The sequence below is a fragment of the Dromaius novaehollandiae genome, chromosome 3 (assembly GCF_036370855.1).
Source record: "Dromaius novaehollandiae isolate bDroNov1 chromosome 3, bDroNov1.hap1, whole genome shotgun sequence".
NCBI lineage: Eukaryota > Metazoa > Chordata > Aves > Casuariiformes > Dromaiidae > Dromaius > Dromaius novaehollandiae.
Window position 1 is genome coordinate 8,332,461 of NC_088100.1, and position 21,597 is coordinate 8,354,057.

General features: G+C 38.0%; 1 protein-coding gene across 2 annotated transcripts; it reads right to left on the reverse strand.

Annotated features, from left to right (window-relative positions):
- Positions 1–803: 803 nt before the first annotated feature.
- Positions 804–21,586, reverse strand: GCFC2 (GC-rich sequence DNA-binding factor 2). Of its 2 annotated transcripts, none has more exons than XM_026092323.2 (18): positions 21,150–21,586; positions 20,464–20,574; positions 19,442–19,597; positions 17,958–18,176; positions 16,838–16,923; positions 15,233–15,348; positions 13,177–13,363; positions 12,089–12,212; positions 10,683–10,761; positions 10,330–10,442; positions 9,336–9,535; positions 8,445–8,598; positions 8,040–8,161; positions 6,684–6,760; positions 5,868–5,934; positions 3,324–3,470; positions 2,813–2,937; positions 804–2,117 (listed from the first exon to the last, which is right to left on the reverse strand). In XM_026092323.2, exons 1-18 carry the CDS (start codon positions 21,550–21,552, stop codon positions 2,003–2,005), a joined length of 2,601 nt encoding a protein of 866 aa, XP_025948108.2. In that variant the 5' UTR covers positions 21,553–21,586; the 3' UTR covers positions 804–2,002. The 2 variants fall into 2 exon arrangements, with proteins under 2 accessions (XP_025948108.2, XP_025948109.2); XM_026092324.2 differs by having other exon boundaries at positions 8,445–8,595; positions 21,150–21,585.
- Between the last annotated feature and the right edge of the window lie 11 nt (positions 21,587–21,597).

The following is a 21,597-nucleotide window of genomic DNA, read 5'->3' on the forward strand; positions in this document are numbered from 1 at the left end:
ATGAATACTCCTGGAATCAGTTTTGAATAACTGAGGCAGACTGGATGTTGTTTAAGCAGAAGCATGTGAACTAGCATAAGGTTCAGCAGCAAGTGTTCACAACATGCCAGAGGAGGTTCTCAGTACCACCATAGCAGGGACAGCTTGTTCCATATATGAACATCTCCATAGCAGAAGTGTGCAGGGGTTCTGAACTCAAGTGGTAACTGCTTCTCCCTGTTTATAAATCATTTTAAGTAATGTTTCTTCTATTTAAAGTAACATCTACAGAGCTAAACTGTGATAGAGTATAATATTTCCATAATAGTCAGCACAGGGGTCTCCACAGAAGCAGCCAGTCTTATCTGAGAGGAGACAAAGGTAATGAAGTCACCTGCTTGTGCTGATCACCTGTTGCATTGTTGTTGGCATTTTGAGAGGAAAAGCAACAGAAGTTCACCTTTATTAGAAAACAGTATTTGTAATGCAATTCATAACTCAGAAGGTAACTCCAGTAACATTAGCCTTCCTTATTACACAACAGCTACCAGAGAACACAGTTGCTTAAGAATAAAGGTCGATAAGGGAAACTAAAGGCCTGTGGCTTCCAGTGTAAGCTTGGTGAGGAATCCCTGACGTAAAAAAGGAACCTGTAGATTTGTGATACTGAGAGAAAAGTAGTGAACTCCCTCACAGCAAAGGGTCACCAACTTCACCCGAAGTACAGAAAGATGTTTCCTTCAGGACATTGTCATTAGAAGTATGAGGGGAAAAAAAAGCATTCTCATAACACATTAAAGAATTAACTGCTGGAAGAGTCATAGTTAAACATCAAAATATTTTTACTTGTTTTAAAAATAAAAGTAAAACAAAGTTAATTTACAAGCCACCTTGTCTAAAACTTTTATGAAAGTTATTTACAATTAAAATATTTTACAAAAATATATTTATAACTTAAAAATTATATCAAAGGCCACAGGGAACAAATCTGCAAGAGCTGAATTCTAGTCCCAGAAGATTTAGGAAAATACAAGTAAGTGTACATGAGAATTGGTGATGGACTACAGTTTCAGTAATAAAGCATCCTTTTTATTCTACAGTATAATATTTTTTACAAATATACAAAATTATAAAACATATCAAAGTCTTACTTGGGTATGATGAAATAGGATTTGGCAAATCTTACTGGGAAGCAAGAGGAAGATTCTCCTAGAATATCAGTTACAGAACTGAAGTTGTTCTTGTGCTTCTCATAATCAAGGTTTCCAGTCTGTTGGAAGTCTGATAAAACATGATGCATGGTAACTCCTGGTCTGCACACAAAAGTCCAGCCTGCATCACTCAAGTACAAAACTCCATCCAATACACACTGGACATGATCTTCACTACAGTACATCAGCTTTTCCCCAGACATTCTCCTGTGCAATTTCTTACCTCAGAATTCATCCGTTAAATTCCTTATTTGCACACTGGGTGAAGCACAAATGCTATATCACTGGTCTTTGGTTCCCTCCGTTTATATCTCAGGGTCAAAAACCCTGTATCATTATCAGTTCTTTTTCCACTAAAGATAGCTTAATGATGACCCTACCAAAATCTCTGTGGACCATAAGTTAGAACTCAATGATTCCTGAGACAAAAAGTGGTATTCAGCAATATTTTGGAAATACCTTCTAAAGTTGTCTACTCAATAGCAGTGCAATGATCAACTCCACATACAATCCATCTTTCCTGTAATCCTTCCAAAAAGGATAAAGAAATAAAGCATTTTCATTTCAGAGGGCCTTAAATGCCGCTTTACTTTGATGATTGTAATTTTTAAAAAGACTCCTTAACTCAGGAGTAAGATAGCAGTTGAAGACAAACCTGGTAAAAAACGTATTTAACAATAAAACAGTGACGTCAACTGATTACGACTACATTTTTGAGTAGGCAGGGTCCACTAATTAAACTTAATATTAAAACTATTTTAGTATGAATATCAGACTTGTTCCAGTAATATAAATGTTGTTTCAAAAAAATTCTATTTTCCAATCATGGATTTAAGGTGCTCAAGTTTGTACTCTTCGATAAAGTCTTCGACAATATGCAGAGCATTAACTTTCACCAGCAGAAGAACAACATCTTTTGCTTCATCCCTGTAGAAAAGAAAAAGTTGGTATATTAACACATTTTTGCATCTGGCTTCCAAGTACATTTTACATTTCTTAAATAAAAAAGTCAGGTATCCTTCCTTGGTCACTTATCAGGTGACCTTGGCTACACTAAGTAACACTATCCAAAGCCTAGAGCCTCAAATTACCAGGTTAAACAAGAACAGCACAAGTTTTTCCACTCTTTTACATTATGAATTGCATCTTTTGTTTTAAGAGACTAAAATTAATCTAACCAGAATATTCAGTATTTTGATAACTACACTATTTGTTAATATCTATTCTTGATTTGAAAATGTTAAAATGCAAACAGAGAAACGTGTCCTTGATAGTTCTTACAACATTTGGAAACATTTGCAGTTCTCTTCTATCATTAATATTCTGACAGTAGTGACATGCAGGACTTCACATTGTCCATATTTTGGAATCAGAAAATCCTGCACTTAATTCTTGTCCAAGTCTTGCCTTAACATAAAACAAACACACACACAGAAGGAAATTGTGTATTCATTACAAAAGTTTGTCTGTTCATGTAATCTTGCCATAAATATGTATATACATATATGATGAGAGCACCCTTTAAAGTGTAAATTTTAATCAGACAAATTTAGACAAAAAGAAATATTTAACACAAAGCATATGAAAAAATGCTGAGTCCCAAGAAATGTCATAGCTATTACCTGTGGTTATTCTTTTGCAGCATGTGGGCACATTGCAATAAATGCTGGCTGAAGTTCGTCAGCTGGGGGAGAGTTGATCCACTTTTAAGATCCTGGAACCATCTTTCTGGGAGGCATGCCACCACCTTTTCAACCAAAGCATATTTGAAAGAATTTTTAAAAAAGTAAATAAACAACTAAAATAGAAACACACAACTAAGTCACATCACTTTGCTTGACAGGGACTTTTCCTTTTAGTGGATTTGATTATTAGTAGTACTGGGGGGCGGGGGGGGGGGTGTGTGTGGAGAGGGGGGTTCTTGTTTTTAAACTAAGCCAAACAGCAGTACAAGTACTTATTCTTAAGAACTTATGTTTATGGACTGATACTTATTCCAAAATATTTTTATGCATCAAGGTCATACAAAATTTTTAAGACACTGAATGATTATATTTAGTTTTCAGTTCAGACCCTTCTTCATGAAAAAGCCTTCAGTACAACACATCTTCCAACGTACATATAATCTTTTACCTTTTTACACTTTTCCACGTTATCTGGCCCCGGTGGTATGTTTAAGAGGTTCAGAAGAAGATAACGATTCAGCAACTTGCTCAGTCCTAAATCATAGACTGTATCTTCTTGTACAATTCCATCCCAAAGAAGAATATTGGAAAGCAGCTGCATTAATGGAGAAACATAGACTATGCATACTTGGTGGCTAGAGGTAAGCTAAAACACAAGACTGAAGTTTTGTTTGTTTGTTTTCTAAAGAAGATACTATGAAGTCCATCCAATTCAGCTACACAGATTAAAAAAGAGGATTTGCTCTCCTCAGGCTTACTGCAACCTGAAAGCAATTTATTGCTGTCAGGTAGCCACTCATAAGCTTCATACAGTAAATAATTTTATCAAGCATAATTATTGATTTTACATGTGAATATGAACTGTACACTCATATGTGTATGTAACTTCCTGAGATAGGGAACAGTATTTTATCCTTTAATAGATTACTAAAGCTAAGGCCCAAATACACAAAAAGACTACACTTTATTCTTTTCACAGAAGTGCTGGCAGCCAAATCTGAAAGCAGGAAAAACGGAAAGAGTATTAAGACAACCCTCTACAAGAAACGGGGAGCAGTAACAAGTGAGATCCAGTTCTAAGAGAACCCTTGAGAGAGTCCAAGAATGAAAAGCTAGTACATCTGGTCAGGATGAAACTACATGCAGTCCCTTATAACATGAGTGAGGTAAGCAGCCATGGTCCACAGCAGCACAAAGAAGAGATTTTTGTGTGTGTGTTTGATCTCAGTATTATTAGTAACCCAGTTTTTTTTTCCTTCTGTTGCCTATGTCACTAAATCTTTATAATTGTTGTCATTTTTGAGCTTTGTGTAAGGAACTTGCCTATTTTTGCCCTTAACCCAGAATAGATTAATTTCAAAGCGACTGGTAACCTCAAGGTGTTTTACCTCCTCAGTTGCAGCATGGCATCTTTGCAGCCACCAGTCAAAAAGTACTCACAAAGCCTAGCACCTTTACACATTTCTCTGGAGTGCTGGATAGTACACTTCCATTTAACTGCATGAGCTAATAGCACAGATCAGAGAAAAAGGAGCATTTCCACTGGCCGACATCAATCAGTAAAGTTCACAGCATTGTAACAAGAAGCACATTGGAGCCCTGAGGCTACCTGCTACATCTATATAAGGCAAATTAGGCAATACCAGGGCACAAACACTACAATCCATCATCTGCATTTTTACATTAGAATAGTTCCTGGCTCAGGCCAACCAGTACTCTCCCAAACAATTCCTGAGCATGGTTTAGAGGCCATTCCCAGTCAGCAGCCTGAAGACTGCTACCTGTTTTGAAAGATGAGGTTTAATAGTATGAATGTGGGCTGCACAATGGCAGTGGGTCTCAGTGCCAGAGAACAGTCCCAAGCACAACTAACTTACTAGTAATAATAGTAAGTACATCCCAAGCATTTAACATAGGTGAGGGGTGGCTTGAGGAGACTGAATTCACACCTCCAGAAAAAAGATGCGACAATCAGTCAACAGATATGCTGGGCAAGAACATCTTCACTGCTCCCCACTACCACCCCTCTGAAGGAGGCCACGGTGGCAAGGAAGATGGAAATCAAAGGCCAAAAGGCCAACTTCAATTTGCAGGGGAAAGACCTCCAGGAATATGCATGCATTTGACACCCTAGATTTTTATTAGGCAAAAAATGTACACAATCCTAGAAGGTGGGACCAGAACCCTAGGTCTACCCTGTCATCTTTGCTGGGTGCCCCAACCACTAAGCATTAAGCTCCCTCTTGCCTGCTCTTCCTCTGGCCACAACAGACTCCAGCAGCTCACTCCAGCAGCAAAGGTGGCAAGTTCTTTGCCAAACAATCCTCAAAACATGCAACTTCTCAGGCTTTTTCATGGAATGGAAGCTCAAGGCTATGCAGGACTAGGCATCCTGGAAGGCAGGGGATTTTAATGTTTTTTTTTTAATGCCTCTAAACCCCATCTTTAGATAAGAATCCAAACATGTTCCTAGAGGAACACTTAAGTGGAAATTGAATCAAATACTCCCACCTCAGCACTCTAAAAGTAAAACTGTGCTAACGTGATTATATGAACATGTAATGGCTACATTCTACATTAAGAGCAGCATTTGCACAAGTATGCATGTATTGGGGAAACAGAACCTTTTAGCAGAGTAACTAAAAATATGAAGACGTAAAAGCCACCAGGTCTGGCTGGCCCACTCAAGAAAGGGAAAAAAAATAAACCAAGCAGGAATAGATCGTCATATCAGAGACACTTGCAGAAGATGTACCAGCTGGGTAAACTGAAATAAATAAATAAATTTATATTTTTTCATTCACAGTTCATTCTCAAATCATCACATATAAGTTGTACAGAACACAACCCTCACTAGGAAAAATGGCTATCCATCCTAATAAAAATGTATTATCTCCCAGGAATAAGACTTCCTGAAGATGTATTTCCTGACTGACTGAAGAATATTTAAGTAAAATGATTATCAAAGAGAAACTGGGTGTATTTTCTTTACCTTAACAGCTGACCAAAACCGTCTTTCTTGGAATTTTGAACATGGTGACAATTTGTCTTCCACAGCACTGGTCACAAAAAGAAGAAAGGCAAAATAAGTTTTTATTATTTTTTTAAGAGAGGCAAGCCAGAACTACTGATCTCTTAGATGCTAATGAATGTTAGTTTGGGATTTTTTTCAGCACTGATAAGCACAATCAGAATAAAGGTCTAGGGGCACAGCTGTGAATTTGAACCCATTATAATACAACTACTATAAAATAAGCTCCAATAAAATTAAGGATTGGAAACACTTGCATCTACATTTCATGGATTCAGATCAAAAGACCATTGCTTAGAATCAAACATGCCATATCAGCTTTAGCAAACCTTCTCTCCCAGCCATATCTTAACCCCAAGTCTCTCAGAGATTCTTACTAATTCTCCATCTCTGAAATAGTACCTACTAATAAGCATCAACAATATAAACCCTATTTTAGAAACAAGAGGCATCAAGAGGAAAAAGCAGACCGCCTAAACTAACACAGGCTCTTAGATATAAGTTACTATAACAAAACAGGATCGTGGACCTCCTTTACTGGAAAGCACTTAGTTACATAAGCAAAAAAGCATTAAGTCAGTGGGGTTATTCCTGTTAGAACAAGTCCATAAATATGAGTAAGACTGCATAACCTTACCTATAATAAAATAGTAGGAGGCACATCCGTTCCATTACCTGTTAAACAACGTCTATCATATTTCATCTATAAATAAGTCTACATGAAGGAGAGGGGTACAGCAAAAAAACAAACAACCCACAGCTGCAGAATCAACTTACCTTTTAGGATACAGAGGAATAAAGACATCTTCCTCTACAGACTTCTTCATTCTCAGGACAACTACGTTTATCAAATCCTATTAAGGAGGGGGAAAAAAAAAAAACCCCTATTATTAATGTTTCCTCACAAGAAAAGAAGATTTCAGCTTTTGTTTATAAAAAGTTCAGACAGCTATTTACCCCACCTTTAGAAATGCAATATACTAGTTACGTGTACAGTGGCCTCTTGTATATAACACACAGATCATGATTATATTAAAAAACAGCTGTGGACAAATCTTAGCTCTAGTTATCTATAGGGTTAACCTACAGAGATTTAAGATGAAGTTACTTCCCTAAACGAGGCCTTTTAATGCATGCTATTCTGTAAAGCAACAGCAAAGCCATACATAGACGAACAATAAGCTACACATATAGGATCATCATAAAAAGCTGTAAAATTCTATGTAAAAAGTTTCACCATAGCTAGGATAGTATGGCACTGTTTTTAACTGCCATAGCTTTTACACTTTCCTAGTAGCCCCTGGGTTTTTTTGATGCATTTTTTGGTTTTTATTTGTTTGAAATTCTGTTTTACCTTACTTCCTGCACAAACAATATCATGGCTAATGCCAGTGGTACCACTCGACTTCTCAAACCTCGGCTTCAAAGCAGCACTTCCATTGGAAGGCATAAACATTTCTTTTCATACCAAGGGCCAAAAATGCCACTCAACCTCACCACTTTTATGCTAGAGAAATTCTAGATTTACATCAGAATAAAACCAGAATCAGGCTGGGAGAGTGCATCACACTGACTTAATTGTACAAAGTAATAATTAAAGAGTGCTAGAAGATTACCGAAGTAATCTTTTTCCCAGCTAATTAATACTATCCTTTGGGGGGTTTTTAAATAATAAAATTTCTTCTGTAAAGAAAAATTTAAGGAAGAATTGTTGTTTTTACTATTCTGGAACTAATTTATAAATATAAGCTTAAATAGCTGACCACTCGAGCATTACTAGCATTTAAAGCTCAAGTTTTGAAAGATACTTAAATAGAAATCTAAAAATTCTAACAATTATTTCTGTGGAGGAGCAAGAGTAGGTTTTGATCAGATTCTTAACAGGTAGAGGAGCTAATCTCTGCCTAAAGATAGTCCCATCCCTCATCACCTTCAATAAGGATCATCTGAGAGCTGAAAGTTTACCTGTTGAATTTTCCTTGCTATAAAGTGACAAAACAAACAAGTAATCAGAACTAACAACTTCAGGACAACGTTCTAAACGCACTTAGCAGCACACACAAAGCATATGCAATGCACAAAGTCCTCCCTTCCTTCCCTCCCCTGCTTCTCCAGTACCACAGCAACTTTTACCTCTCTTGCTTGACTGTGTTCATTTTTGGAGGGAACTTGCTTTTCGAAGATGCTATTGCAAAGCTGTACAAGGTTCTTTGTCTGTGAAGAAGATAAAGGATCCCACACGTTCTTTATAAATCCTGAAAAAAATAGGAATTTGTTGTGATCATGATATGCAAATGGTCATCTACTCTAGTTCCAAGGCATTACCATGCAACAGAAGTAAACATTTAAAAAGGTAATCTTCTCACTTACAATAGTCGTATCACGCATCTACCTTTGCCTCACTCTGTGGAAGTAGGTAATCACTACACGTTGGAACACCATTTCAAATTATAACTACCGTTACTTGATGACTATCACTTCTTTTTAAGGTTTGACTGCCTATCTTCAATGAAGATTTTCAAGACAACTTTAACATACCTGTAATTTTTGGAAGAATTGTTTTTTCAATCACTCTAGGCAAGACTGTCTTATCAGGATCATCATCCCCTTTCGATCCAGACACATTTTTGGCATCACTGAATTCTTCTATAGCTCTGAACCAGGGCACCTCTTCCAACTCTGTGAAATTCTGCTGAAAGATCATTCCTATTAGCTGATCAGGATTGATAGAAAATCTCTGTGCAAAAACACGTCCTGTGGTACCACTGACACTCTCACTTAAAAATTTAAGCTGTAATGCAATCACTGAATAGGTCAAAAGAGCGAATTAGGAAAACTAGAATTGAAATTAGGACTTTAAAAGCTGAGACTGTCAAAATGACTTCAAAGAACTACTTTCTTGCAAGAGGGTGTTGCAAAAGGGGCTTAGGGTAAAGGAGAAGAAAGTTAAAAAAAATTTCCAGTCACATTCTTCAAAAAAATCTGAGAGCAACACGGTATCTTTTTATTGACTTCTAACGCACTGTGCTATGCCTAAGTACAAAGAACTACATCTCTTTTTAACACAGACAAAAGTGATTCATACACAAAAAATTACAAGAGGAAACAGACTTTATTCTTTCAGATAGGACACTTAAGTTCTGGTAAGCCCCCTACTACCCATGCAACAAAATTCCAGTGAAGACATCTTCACTGCAAACTGTGCTTCTGCTGAAACATACTTTGAGCTGCCATCAATACCCACACATCTCACCTATTAAAGGCACAAATGTCAGAAAAAACAGGTTCATGAAGATGGTAAGGCCCACAGCCATAATAGGCTTTACTGACTACTGCCTACAGCTTCAGTGTAGCACTCAACAGTATAGCGGTCAACAATGCCACACGCACACAATTTTTGAATAAAAAGACGTATGCTGATGCACCTACCTCAAGGGGATTCCAACTTATTAACTGAACTCTGACTAGCGGATTTAAAAGCTTTGGCAGGCACAAACTGATGTAAGCGTCACAGTAGGACTCAGGAAACTTCTCTTTCCACTCTTGGAATTTCAACAGGATTTTTCTGATGTCACAAAAATCTTCACGAACATCTTCAAAGATTTTCCTGCTATCCTCTAAAATATCATCTGTCGATAACATTCATTGGGAATAAAAAGAAACAATCATAGCATTTACTGACATGTAAAATGTAGAGTTTATGTATCTATAGGTCACAAGAAATATTTGTATGATAATCACAGTTGTCATTTGTCTTTTACATGTCTAACATAGAAAAGGATTCTAAAACAGACTCCCTGGATAACTTGATTGGGGCGGGGGGGGGGGGGGGGGAGGGGGAGGGAATATTGGCACATGACCACAAAAACAGAAGTTTCTTCATGAACTATTCCACAGATTTATATGACCACCATCTTTCAGGCTTTATACCAGATTGCTATAATTTCAGACCTGAAAACCCTTCTGTTGTTTTCTATAGAAATGATGTTTTAGAATCATATTTAAAGCACTGGTTACACCTTTCCCCCTCCTACTCAAGATAATTAAAAGAATATCCTTTAATTCACTCTATCTTCAGAAAATAAACCAACTATACAAAACACATCAAGTGTTTTACAAGACACATCTATGTCAAGTAACACCAGACCCACTCTGGCATAATCTAATGGGGCTTACTTCAAGTTGAACCAGGTATGAGTAATGCCACCCCAGCAAACTCATACTGAAAGAAATCTACAACCATACATCTATAGTCTCCCTCCAGGTCATTAGTCAAAATTGCTTGGATGTATTTCCCTTCTACAGTGTGTAACTAATATGCAATTCAAATGCAGTATTTCTTCACCTTTTCTAAAATAATTAAAAAAAACATCAGAAAGATAGAAGTTTTGTTCTAGTACATTATATCAAGATTGTCACCAACCTTTGCTCTTCTGGAACTCAGTCATCTCTGTTGGGGGAAGCTCATCATCACTAGACATACCTTCATGGTGATCAACTTTTCCCAAACAAACTCTCGCTTGCTGTCTGCAAGTCCTGTGTTTTGTAATAAACTCAGATTAGTTATCCTTCCCCATGTAAGTATGCAGGAAAAAGCTTACTGAAAAATAATCTATTTGAAAACAGAATTGGATAAATAACAGGAAAGCAATCTAAAATGCATTCATCTGAGTTATGTGTACACACACACACATATATATGCCTTTTATATATATATATGTACATATACACACACACACATATATACATATATACATATATACGTAGCTTAATTACCTTCGATGTTCACACATTTTCAGAAGCTGCATCTTTTCATCATCTTCCAACCCACCATTAGTTGGTTTGTCATTACTACCTATCAGGAGACAAAAAACACACAAACAACAATAAAAAATCACAATAAAAATCACTGATTCTTATACACTTTCTTTCTCTTGTTCATCATTTTGAAAACTGACAAAGAAAAAATAAAAACTCAAGATCAAAACTGTAAATCTCCAGTGTAAAGCACAATAAATATTTTGTTATACTGCACTGTAGTCAGATGTGGTTCTTTCCTTTTAACAGTTGGTAAGAGGCCCGAGTTTGATGACATTCCAATGCTCACTGCTACCCCATATTGACTGGAAAGGGAAATCAGTGCCTTACATAATAGATTCCTAGCAGATCAAAAGGCAAGCGTAAGGACTTTTTTAGTTTTTAAGTCAAAAATAAAACTATTTAACAAATTTGAACCAAACCCCAAAGTTATTCTGAGTAACGACAGAATGGATGGTAAATTCCTGATTCACATTATATCATAATGATTGCATTTAAATTTCAAGACTAGTCAGCTCCCCACTATTACCAGGACAGTCAGGTAACTGTCTCCTGTTACCCCAGTGGTTGCTGTGATTGTGACCTAAATTACTCCTGGCCTGATTCTTCAGTCCAACAGAGAAATTGGAAGAGAGGCAATGGGCAAAATGGAAACACAAGAAGTTCCATCTCAACATGAGGAAAAACTTTACTGTGAGGGTGACAGAGCACTGAAACAAATTGCCCAGAGAGGTTGTGGAATCTCCATCCCTGAAGATATTCTAAAGCCATCTGGACATTGTCCTGGGCAACGTGCTGTAGGTGACCCTGCTTGAGCAGGGGGGTTGGACTAGATCTCCAGAGGGTCCCTTCCAACTTCAACCATTCTGTACAATTCTGTGTGAAAGAGGTTTCCTTCTTCATGTCCCTCCCTTTGTACAAGTGTCACTCCCTAGCCTGAAATCTACATTTCACGCATACACACAGCCTTAAAGACATTCTTATGTCAAAGTGTTAGTGCCAGGTGAACACACTGCTTTTTCATATATTCACAAGCATGGCTGAATCTCCAGTGGCAAGCTTTTGCCAATTTAAGATCTACTAGAAAACTGACTGCATTTTTTTTTTTTAAATACTGACAGGCAGTTGCTGAGTTGAATAACTCAAAATTCACTGAAGGCATTTGGTCACAGAGAAAAGAATATAATGGGGCTCACTGAGGCAACGTAATTTCAACTCAGATATAGTTGAACATGCCTACTGACAAAGGAAGAGGAAAGACAACCAAAGTTACAGATAAAATAACTCATCCAAGAGGTAAACGTATATTTCTGTTCAGAGAGTGAATGTTTCAACAAGAAAATAACTTTAAACTTCATACGAACTTGACAGGTGCTGAATATAAGCAGATTCATTTCTCAGCTCATCTTGCCTTCGTTTCAGCAGTGTCCTGGCTCGTTGCTGAAGAAGTACGTGTATAGCCAACTCTAGGTCATTAATGCATGTCAGCTGAAATACAGCAAACAGTAATCAAGTTTTCAATTAATTAAAATCAAAAAGAAAACAACAAAAAACAGTTCCCATGGGATTTCCACATAGCAGTGAAGTTACAAGCAAAGTATTATTATAGACTGAAAAATAAATTCCTGCTCAATGAGTTTTTCAGGCTGTTGTGCTTAACTGAAGAATATAAGCCAATTGCTAATTGCTTATCATGAGACTACCATAATGTTTCATACAAAAGTGTTCAACAGGTCATTATTGGTACACTTAGTTTACCTTCAGTTTGCTTCTTAAAATTCAAAAAGCTGAAATAAGAGCCATTAGTCATTAAAGGGAATGTATTCATTAACATTTATTCAAGGATTACAAAAAAAGATCCAAAATTAAGTGCAATAAATTACATTTGATAACAGAGGGCATAACAGGAGTTTACTTTCACGAAGGCCAAACTTTAGGCATCTCCTCCCCTTCTCCTAATCTTCCTTCTTCCTTTTAAATACAAGGTTTGCAACCCAAAGCATTGCTAACTCAATCCCAACTTGATCCTAACATGAAACCCTTATTACTTCTTTTATATAATACCGAGTAGACATTTGAGATCTCGAAAGTGAATTTAACTCCCTCTCTCCTCCAACTACAGCACAATCAGGTTATTATACGTGCAGAAAATGCCATCCAATGATATTGTTTTCATCCAGCAGAAACTGGGCAAGACCACAGCTCACATCAGTATACCTATCCTACCCAGTATGATCATCACTTTAGGTTGGGTGACACTTGGTTTGTTTTCCCTGCATTTTGTTTCTCATTACATTAAAACTTCTGACAGAACTAAGTTTTAACTAGAAGGTGTCCCTTTAACTTTGTTTCCAAACAAAAAACCTTGCTCTTTCATTGAAAAAAATACACCTTTATGATCTAAAATATATATATATATATTTTTTTTCTGTATAGACACACACACACACACCTTTTCATTCAAACAGTTTATCAAGTTTTCTACATATGTTTTCATAGCCCGGTAGAATTTGTAATTCTGAGATGCATCTGAAGACTTCTCTAACTCCTGGACGGACACCTTTGAACTTTCAATGTCTTTCATGTATTTTTCATACTCCCTCTGATGGGCACGGTGCACATCCTGCAATGATGTTATCCTAAAAGACAAAAATCCAGACAACTAGAGCTTCTGCCAAATTAGCAGTTAATGAATCCCAAAGCATTTTTCTGATTAAAATCATGGATGAAATCTTTGCCTTTGCTAATAATAGCACTTGCACTTAAACTGACAGGAGTTGAAATATTTAACCATGCCAACATTTTCAGAAGTATGGGGTGCAGAAAACCATCATGGTTTGGAGACTCAAACATCTCTTATGTGGTGTTAGCTTTGAAAGAACCACTCACATTTTACCCAGGTTCCTCAGTACACCATGCTTTTAAGGGGGGTGAGGGGAAAAAGAAAAGCAGCAGCCAAATTGTGATTGTGATACACATTAAATGGAAGCTACACAACATAACCTGGGTAAAACTACAACTCATGTCAGTATTACCCATATTAATTTAAATAACATGGAGAGCAGCACCTATAAGCACTCCTTATGCGCTCACTAAACACAAACCAACTGAGGACTCCTGTTCCAAGTAGGTGATAAAACCAAGGAACCTGTCTCTACAGCTGTCATTAACTGTTAGATAAGTAGCACAAGAATGCCTACATACATTACAACTACGCTTTTTTTTCCCTTGCATATTCCAAGTGACTGCTTAATTTGAGGAAGCCTTTAACAGAACCAAGAAGCAGAGCACAAATTATTGCATTTTCCTTAAGTAGAGAACAGTTTTCAATGAATATAGTTCAACTAAGACATTCTTCAACACGACACCTTGACAAGAAATTCACTGCCATACCAGAAGTCAAAAAATTATCACAGCAAGTTAAACACATCTATGCAGTTTACTATTGTCAAACAGGTTCCCCCTCCCCTTCTTGCTACTTTCCAAATAGGTATCCTGCTCTTGATAGTATTAATAGTCCTATTCTCATTTTTCACATTTGTTTCTATATATAAATTCCTACTTCATTTAGCACATTCTTTTTAGATGGTGACTGCTAAAAAACCCAAAAAGTTCCACAAAAATATCTGGTCCAACTTAGCTGCAATATTTTAAACAAGCAGGTCAGTGATGTTTTCTACAAAGCAAAGCATATACAGAGAAAGCTCAATGGAAGCCCACCGCAGGTATTTATGTTTCAACTGTATAATGTTACATGTCTAAACTTATCTCAACAGCTGCTTCTCGGTACTCTGAGAGATGACAGGGGACAGCTTACCTTGGGATGCCTGACACCAGCTGTCCTTCTCACACACCCCCTTGGAGGTTCCCACCTCCACTATAGGACACTGCAGCTGCCCACAGAGCAGCTGATGGGCAGAAGAAACAAACAAAAAAACCCCTACACACAGCTTGGCATACAGGAAAATCAAAGCAGGTTCTAGTTGGCCTAAACAGGCGGCAGTGAATCCACTGCTGCTTCAGGAAATACTCAGCTATTTTTGCAGCTGGTATAACAACCATCAGAAGAGGGCTGGGATTACCAACTGCAAGACAGAACTCCTTCAGTTGTCCTGGTTAAAGTTTTGCTTGCCTAGCAAATGTAACATTGTGCCTACGCTCTTGTTGTAACGTTAGCAAGCATAGAAAGCTGCTGCCATTTAAATGAAACTGTCTACAGGGCCAGGTGATAGAACACAAGAAGTCAAATGCTCCTTAAACAAAGCTACATAAGAGATTTTTCATACAAGCACCACAAACATGCCATTGCCAAGTAAAGCTAAAAATCTGTATTACTCTATAGTACTGTAGTACTGGACATCATAGCAAGCATATTAAACATGAAGTAACAACCCTAAGATTCTCCAGAACTCAGGGAAAAACAGTAAGACTTGATGAGCTATCATTTCTCACTCTGTCACAAAACAAACTTGGATAACTCAAATTAGGTTCATACATGCAGTATTTACCTTTCAGTCAGTCGCTTCTTTACAATTTCCAAGTTCACAGGCGGCAAAGAAACAGAGGGATCAAACTTCTGTTTTGCTGGTTGAGATTTATGCAGAGAAGCATCATCATAAATATCCTACAAGAATCATAGCCGTTAATTTTTTAATACATAAGTTTTCCTTCTGCATCTATACATAACAAGACATATCATCTGATTATAAGGCATATATTAAAATATATATTTCAATGATCAAATTAAGTATTTTCTATACAACACGAAGGCAAAAAAGCCTGAATATCATCTGTATAAATGCATATAGTGCATATACGTATAAAGAGCACAAAATAGTCCATAATTTAGGCTACACTTAACTTGCCCTCTTCTTGGTCTGAAAACTTGCATAGATAGCAGTGACACGTAATGCTTCTATACTGATAACTGAGACCTCGCTAGTATTATGCTTACATTTTAAATAAAATCTTAAACTACAGCCAAGTAATAGTAACAATAGTAGTAGCAGTAATCATATTTTCTTCACATTTTGCTTTCTTGAAACTACTTTATTACATTTATGAAAAATTAGCAGAAGGCTTACTATGAGGAAATAAAATACTAAATATTAACCATAAATAAAATGGTTTCTTTACAGTATATATATGAATGCCACCTTCTAGCAAAACCAGTGGCCAATTTAATTCTGATTAACCAGTTTAACTATAACTAAAAAAGAATTTCAACCAATTTTACCTTAGAAATCCAAAAAACATTCTACATTCTAGAACAGTATCAGTTTGCAAGTTAAAAACTGGCCAAAATACACTCAACTGAAGCTATCAAGTCCATGACTAACAAGGTCTGCTACTAAAAAGACTATAATTTCCTGAATAGGAGAAGGTTTTCTGAAAGGTTTTCCAGAAACAAGTGCAACATGAGGATCTGCAACTAGCTGAAAATCCAATCACACTGGGTTTTAAATTCAGCAGCAAGAAGCTGCAACTTTCTCCCAGTCCTCTTAACTACTCCCATTTAACAGGCTGCAGTTTCTACAATGGTCCATTACACTGCAAAGAACTGGTTACTCAGATTTTCCTAGTTTGATCCAGAGTAGGTGATTCAAGCCAGAAAAAAACCCCTTTCAGCTCAGTAGAAAAAAACAATTCATTTTTGCCGTATACCAGAAGCAATATGACAGGATCCTGCTGAACTCTACAAAAAGTGCCCTCAGAGACTGTCACTCGGAGATTTAGCATAATACAATTATCGGTTTTGCTTTGCAACATGTCAGTGTGTGTGGTATTCGAATTTTTTACTTTCAAGATCCCTTGCATGGCAGTAAAAATCAGGTACAGAATTTCACTCTCTACTTTCTTCAGAGAGCCTTCCATCACATGTGAGTAGCCACCTTTGAGGTGGACAATAATACCTTTCTTGTGAACAGCTAGAGAAAGATTACCGATTTTCAGTACCATCTTCCCTTTTTCTAATCCCCTCTTCCTTCAAGAATCAGCACATCATTTCCTTAAAACTCTTCCAGTGAGAGGGCAAGAGGAGATATGACAGTACTCCAAAACAAGCTCTCTTGACTAGGAGCAAAAAGCAATTTGCAATGGTTAGGAAAGATCACCTGAGAGAGTTTGACAGCTTTCTTTATTTGCTGCTCTTCCCACTTAATTTGTGTTTCATCTTCACTTGATTCATCATCCTTGGACGCTGGAAGATTAAAACACTCATCAATACATGTAATTGTATCTTGTTTTTCCCCTCCCATACTGTCCTCTCTCAAAAGCAACAATGGTTCCCACAACCATTACTGGGAAGCGCTAAGTGTACAGAAAAAAAAGCAGTTGAAAAAACTGCAGATGAAAGATTCCCAAACTGAAAGGCAAGGAACACACCAGGAAATAGCTTTTGGAATTCCTGAAAGTGACATCAATATTAAGTTCCCCAACATACTGCTTCTCAGACAGCTACTACTGCAGTACCAAGAAATCAGTTTTTATGCTTTCACTAAAAACACTTCATTTATTTCTCAAAGCAAAGCTGTATATAACACGTATAAAAGTACAGTTGGACTGTAATATGGTTGCACAGTAACATTATATACGGCAAATCCTTGAATGGTTTAAAGTATAAACTCTAATATAGATACAAAGATATTTTACTAATATTAATTAGAACTGCTGAATGAGCTCATAGCTACACATCAAAATAACAAAGAGAACTAGTCTACAAATTGAACAAACTGGTGCTTCATAAATTCAACTAGCTAGAAGAGGGGAAAAAAGCTACAGGACTTGTGCTTTGCATGCAATAGGCTTACTCAGTCATAAAGTTTTTGGGTTTTATTTAAATTTTTTTAAAAACATCCATAACATCAGTGCAGGGAGAGCACTGAGAAGACTGGACATGAAGTAGCAGGAAACAGCATTTAGAAAACTTACTGAAGTGGGACACTTTGTCTTACATCACAGCAACTTTACGCACGTTAAATGTCATCCTCCCTACAGACAGGCTACTTCTTGTAGCCAACACCAAAAAGTCACATGAAAAGGTTTCTCAAATCATCCAGCACCCCAGCATGAGTGAGACCTAAATCATGTTCAGCTTGGACATAAACCATAAGCACCTTCTACCAAGACCCCTAAGGAGCAAAACCTTATGCTGCACTCTTTACTGGCAACTTGCACATTCAAGGCATCAGCAAAACAAAGCCACAACCACTAGTAGAAATGGCACAAACTCACCCATGTGTTCAGTCATCCTCTGCCTAAGAGTTCTTGCTTTAGGAGCAAAACTGAGATTCCGCATATCAGCGTCATCTTCACTCTCTAAACCACTGCTTTCTCTTCTCCGAGAGACCCAACGATTGTTTACAACATCCAATGGAAGATAATCAGCCTGTGTCCTGGCTAAGTGACGTTTCCTCCGAGCAGCCTCAATGCAAGCAGCACTGGGGATATTGCCTAAATCAAAGAGGGAGAAAATCTAAGCAAAAGACTAAAAGCAACACTCAGGCACTGCTCCTAAAACAACCATCACCATAACTCAAGCTCATTGCATAATTCTGAGCACAGGGCACCCAAGATATTCTTCTATGAAATGCAAAATAACTTTACCATCTTGAACATAAAGATAAGCAAAAATATACATAAAAAGTGACTCTCAGCCTAAAATCAAAACCCAGACTTTTTTAAAAAAGAAACTGCCATTAGCTTGTCCCTCTCTTTTCCATCTCCTCAAAGGAACGGAGTTACTGATCGTGGAGTTTACAAAGAAATCCAGAGAAAGATAAATTTCCAAATCACACAACAAAAATGAGATTAAATTTTAATCTCAAGTCCGTTTAACAATGCACAATTCACATTTTTTACTGCCTCTTTTCCAAACTCATTGTTCCCAATTTGTGATCTATTTCAGCCTCTGAAATTAACACTGAATTATAACAGGCATGTGCAACCAAAAATGTACCTTAATTTTCCAAAGAAACACTTAAATGTGCATATTGTAAGCAGTACCATTTCTTCACTTCAGCAGTCAAGGTCTCAAGATCATAGTAAGAAAAATGAAAACATGCTACTGATTTTGGGCAAATTACAGTATGGCCAGTATTGAAAAGAAAAGTTTGCTACATCTGTAATGAATATTATATGCAAACAAATTGTCCTAGTAAACATGTAGCATTTACATCCTTCACTATTTATAAAATCTTATTTAAATTAAAACAGTTGGAGAGAACCTCTGCCTTTAATTCCTTTCTCTTTAAACCAGTTTTATAGCTGAGCCTTCTCTAGCAGAGACACTCTCTACTGTGTTCTTTCCCTTAAATACAGTGCTTGGTTTTACTTCGTTTTATGCAGTTATTCAAAATCACATGCACAGTGCAGAATATCATGACAGACAGTTAAGAAAATATTCTAAATATTATGTGAAGGGGATTCACCTTCTCTAAATTTAGACAGTTATGCATCTAGTCTTAGCCAGTAACCTAAACGACCTCTATAATCAATGCAGAAGATGCTGGGCAATTCAACTTATCCTTATAGGAATGTCAAAACACATGCAAGGAAATGCCCTTTTGGAGCAAAACTGTCACTCTTCTTTCAGAAGAGGAGCAGCATTGACCCAGCACAAACCAGATGCCTACATCTTCATCTCATCTATCTTGTCATGTAATTCAAATTTAAAAAACAGCTGTACGACCTTTTTAAAGGAAATCCTAGAAACAAACCTTCCGATAAATCCTTCCCTCTCTGTGAAGGGCTGGATTCAATTTCTGAGCCTGAGCTGTTGTAGTCCTCACTAAGTGAAGAATAAGTCTCATCTTCCTCCTCTTCCTCATGAGTGACTTGAGTGTTGCCAGTTCTAGGCACCAACTGACAGATCTCTGTATCAAGGGAAAAAGACTCATGATTTCAGTTTCAGCTGCCAGAAGCTAATGCATCATAACTGGTTATTAGTGACTACCTAGACCAGGAGAAAAGACTAGTTGCTTATCTACCTCTACCTGTCCTATTCAAAACATCTTAAATCTTCCCACATTCTGAGCTGGTTATTTAAAAGTCAGATCTCCCCTGGAATCTGCTTTAGACCTGAACTAGTATGACTTGAGAGACAGGGCACATTCACCCTGAGCACACTTACACACACAGAAGCAGTTATACAAGCTACCAAATGACAACTGATTAATGCTCTGATAGCTCACACCATGTCTGGGTTCATCTCTTGACTTTATGAATTGTATTCAGAAGGGATTTTTAATGAGGAGCCTTTTTTTAAGGATATTATAAAGCATTAACAAGCATAGAGTCTTCTTTGAATCATTTTATGTACTTTTCTCCAATTACCTTAAGATTCTTTTAAAAAAATATAATTTCTCTTCATCTGTTACTACATCTTCAGTAAATCACCAGATTACTAAACAGAATGTGCCGCCTGTTAAAACAGAGTTATGAGGTATACTTATATATGAACTTACTGGAAAAAAAAATTACACACACACACATATATATCATCTTATCCAAATCACAATCTCTACAGAAGTTCTTTCTTATCTCAAGCTAATTTATTTTTTATCTCACAATAGCATTAAGGCATATCTGTGAATTAACAAGGTGTCAACAGAATAAACTGAGCAGAAAAAAAACTTTATAAGCACACTTGTAAAACACACAAACCTTAAAATATCCCACTAGAAAATGTACTATTTTCATATAACCAACTGAGAAAATTCCTTTTAACTGAAGTACTTACTTTCGCTTTCCTCAACTTCTCTCTGTGGGGATGGTAAGCTTTCCTTCTTTTGGATTCTAAAAGTTACTTCATTGAAAGAAGGCTTTTTAATTTTAAAGAGTTCTTCATCACCTATCCAGATAAAACAAAATCATTCAGATTAACATATTTATAAAGCAAAACTACAACTCTCAAAAGTTTAATTTTCTGCTCTGTATTTACATAAATTTTCACATAACCTCTATGTGCACCCTTCGCTTATGTTTTTTGAAGCTCTGACTGCACTAAGTCTAACTAGTTCTGGGGTTTTATCACTCATGATTCACCATTTCCGAATTCAAACCTATACAGCTCTGCATCCTCAATGCAGCAACACCAGAGTACTAAACGTCTAATTTTCCTTTGCAGTTTGTGTCAAACATAAAACAACTTCCAGAAACTGCCCAAACCTGCTCTGTGTCATCAGCTACACAAGCAGCAGCCCAGAGAGGGCAGTTAAACACTCATGTCTTCGCTATTTAAGCCTGCTCATCATTAACCACACTAGTCACGGTACCATATGCTATATGTTTTCTCCAGTCAGAGTTTTTTCGCGCCCTCAGCCCGGCTGCTCCCCTCGCCGCTGTGGCGTGAGTGCACAGGCTCCCGCGCCGGGGCCACGCGGGTCGCCGGGGGGTGCGGAGGGGCAGGCGCCGCCGACCCCTTACCTTCCCGTTCCTCCTCGCTGCCGAAGCTCAGCAAAGCCTTCCCGCCGCGCGCCGGCCCGGCCCCGGCGAGGCGCGGCCCGTGGCCTCCGCCCTCCCCCCGGCCCCCGGGGCTGCCCGCAGGCTCCCGCGGGGGCGACGGGCCCTCCACCGCGGGGGCCGCGGCGGCACTGCCGGGCTCCTCCTCAGACTCCGCTTCCTGCTCGGAGTCGCGGCCGGGGGCAGGAGGCGGCGGGACGGCGGGCGGCAGCTCCACCTCCTCTTCGCTGCCGCCGCTTGACGCCGCGCGCCGCCGGGCACGGAAGTTCCGCGGAGGGCGCCGGAACATGGCACCGGTAACGACCGCCAACGGCCGCGCCGCCCCTCCGCACGCCGCCTCTCCGCGCGCCGCCTCCTTAGGGCGCATGCGCAACACACCCTACGCACCACCTGCGCCCCGCGCAAACCCCGC

What these genes read in the sequence shown, in the direction of transcription:
- GCFC2 (XM_026092323.2), bottom strand. Translation starts at nt 21,552, where the DNA reads ATGCGCCCTAAGGAGGCGGCGCGCGGAGAGGCGGCGTGCGGAGGGGCG. An exon ending in AGGGAAGGATTTATCGGAAG is followed by an intron (nt 18,177 to 19,441) that starts GTTTGTTTCTAG and finishes TCTTTGATTTAG; the next exon opens with GCAATATCCCCAGTGCTGCT. An exon ending in GGTTTTGGTCAGCTGTTAAG is followed by an intron (nt 3,471 to 5,867) that starts GTAAAGAAAATA and finishes CCATTAATGCAG; the next exon opens with CTGCTTTCCAATATTCTTCT.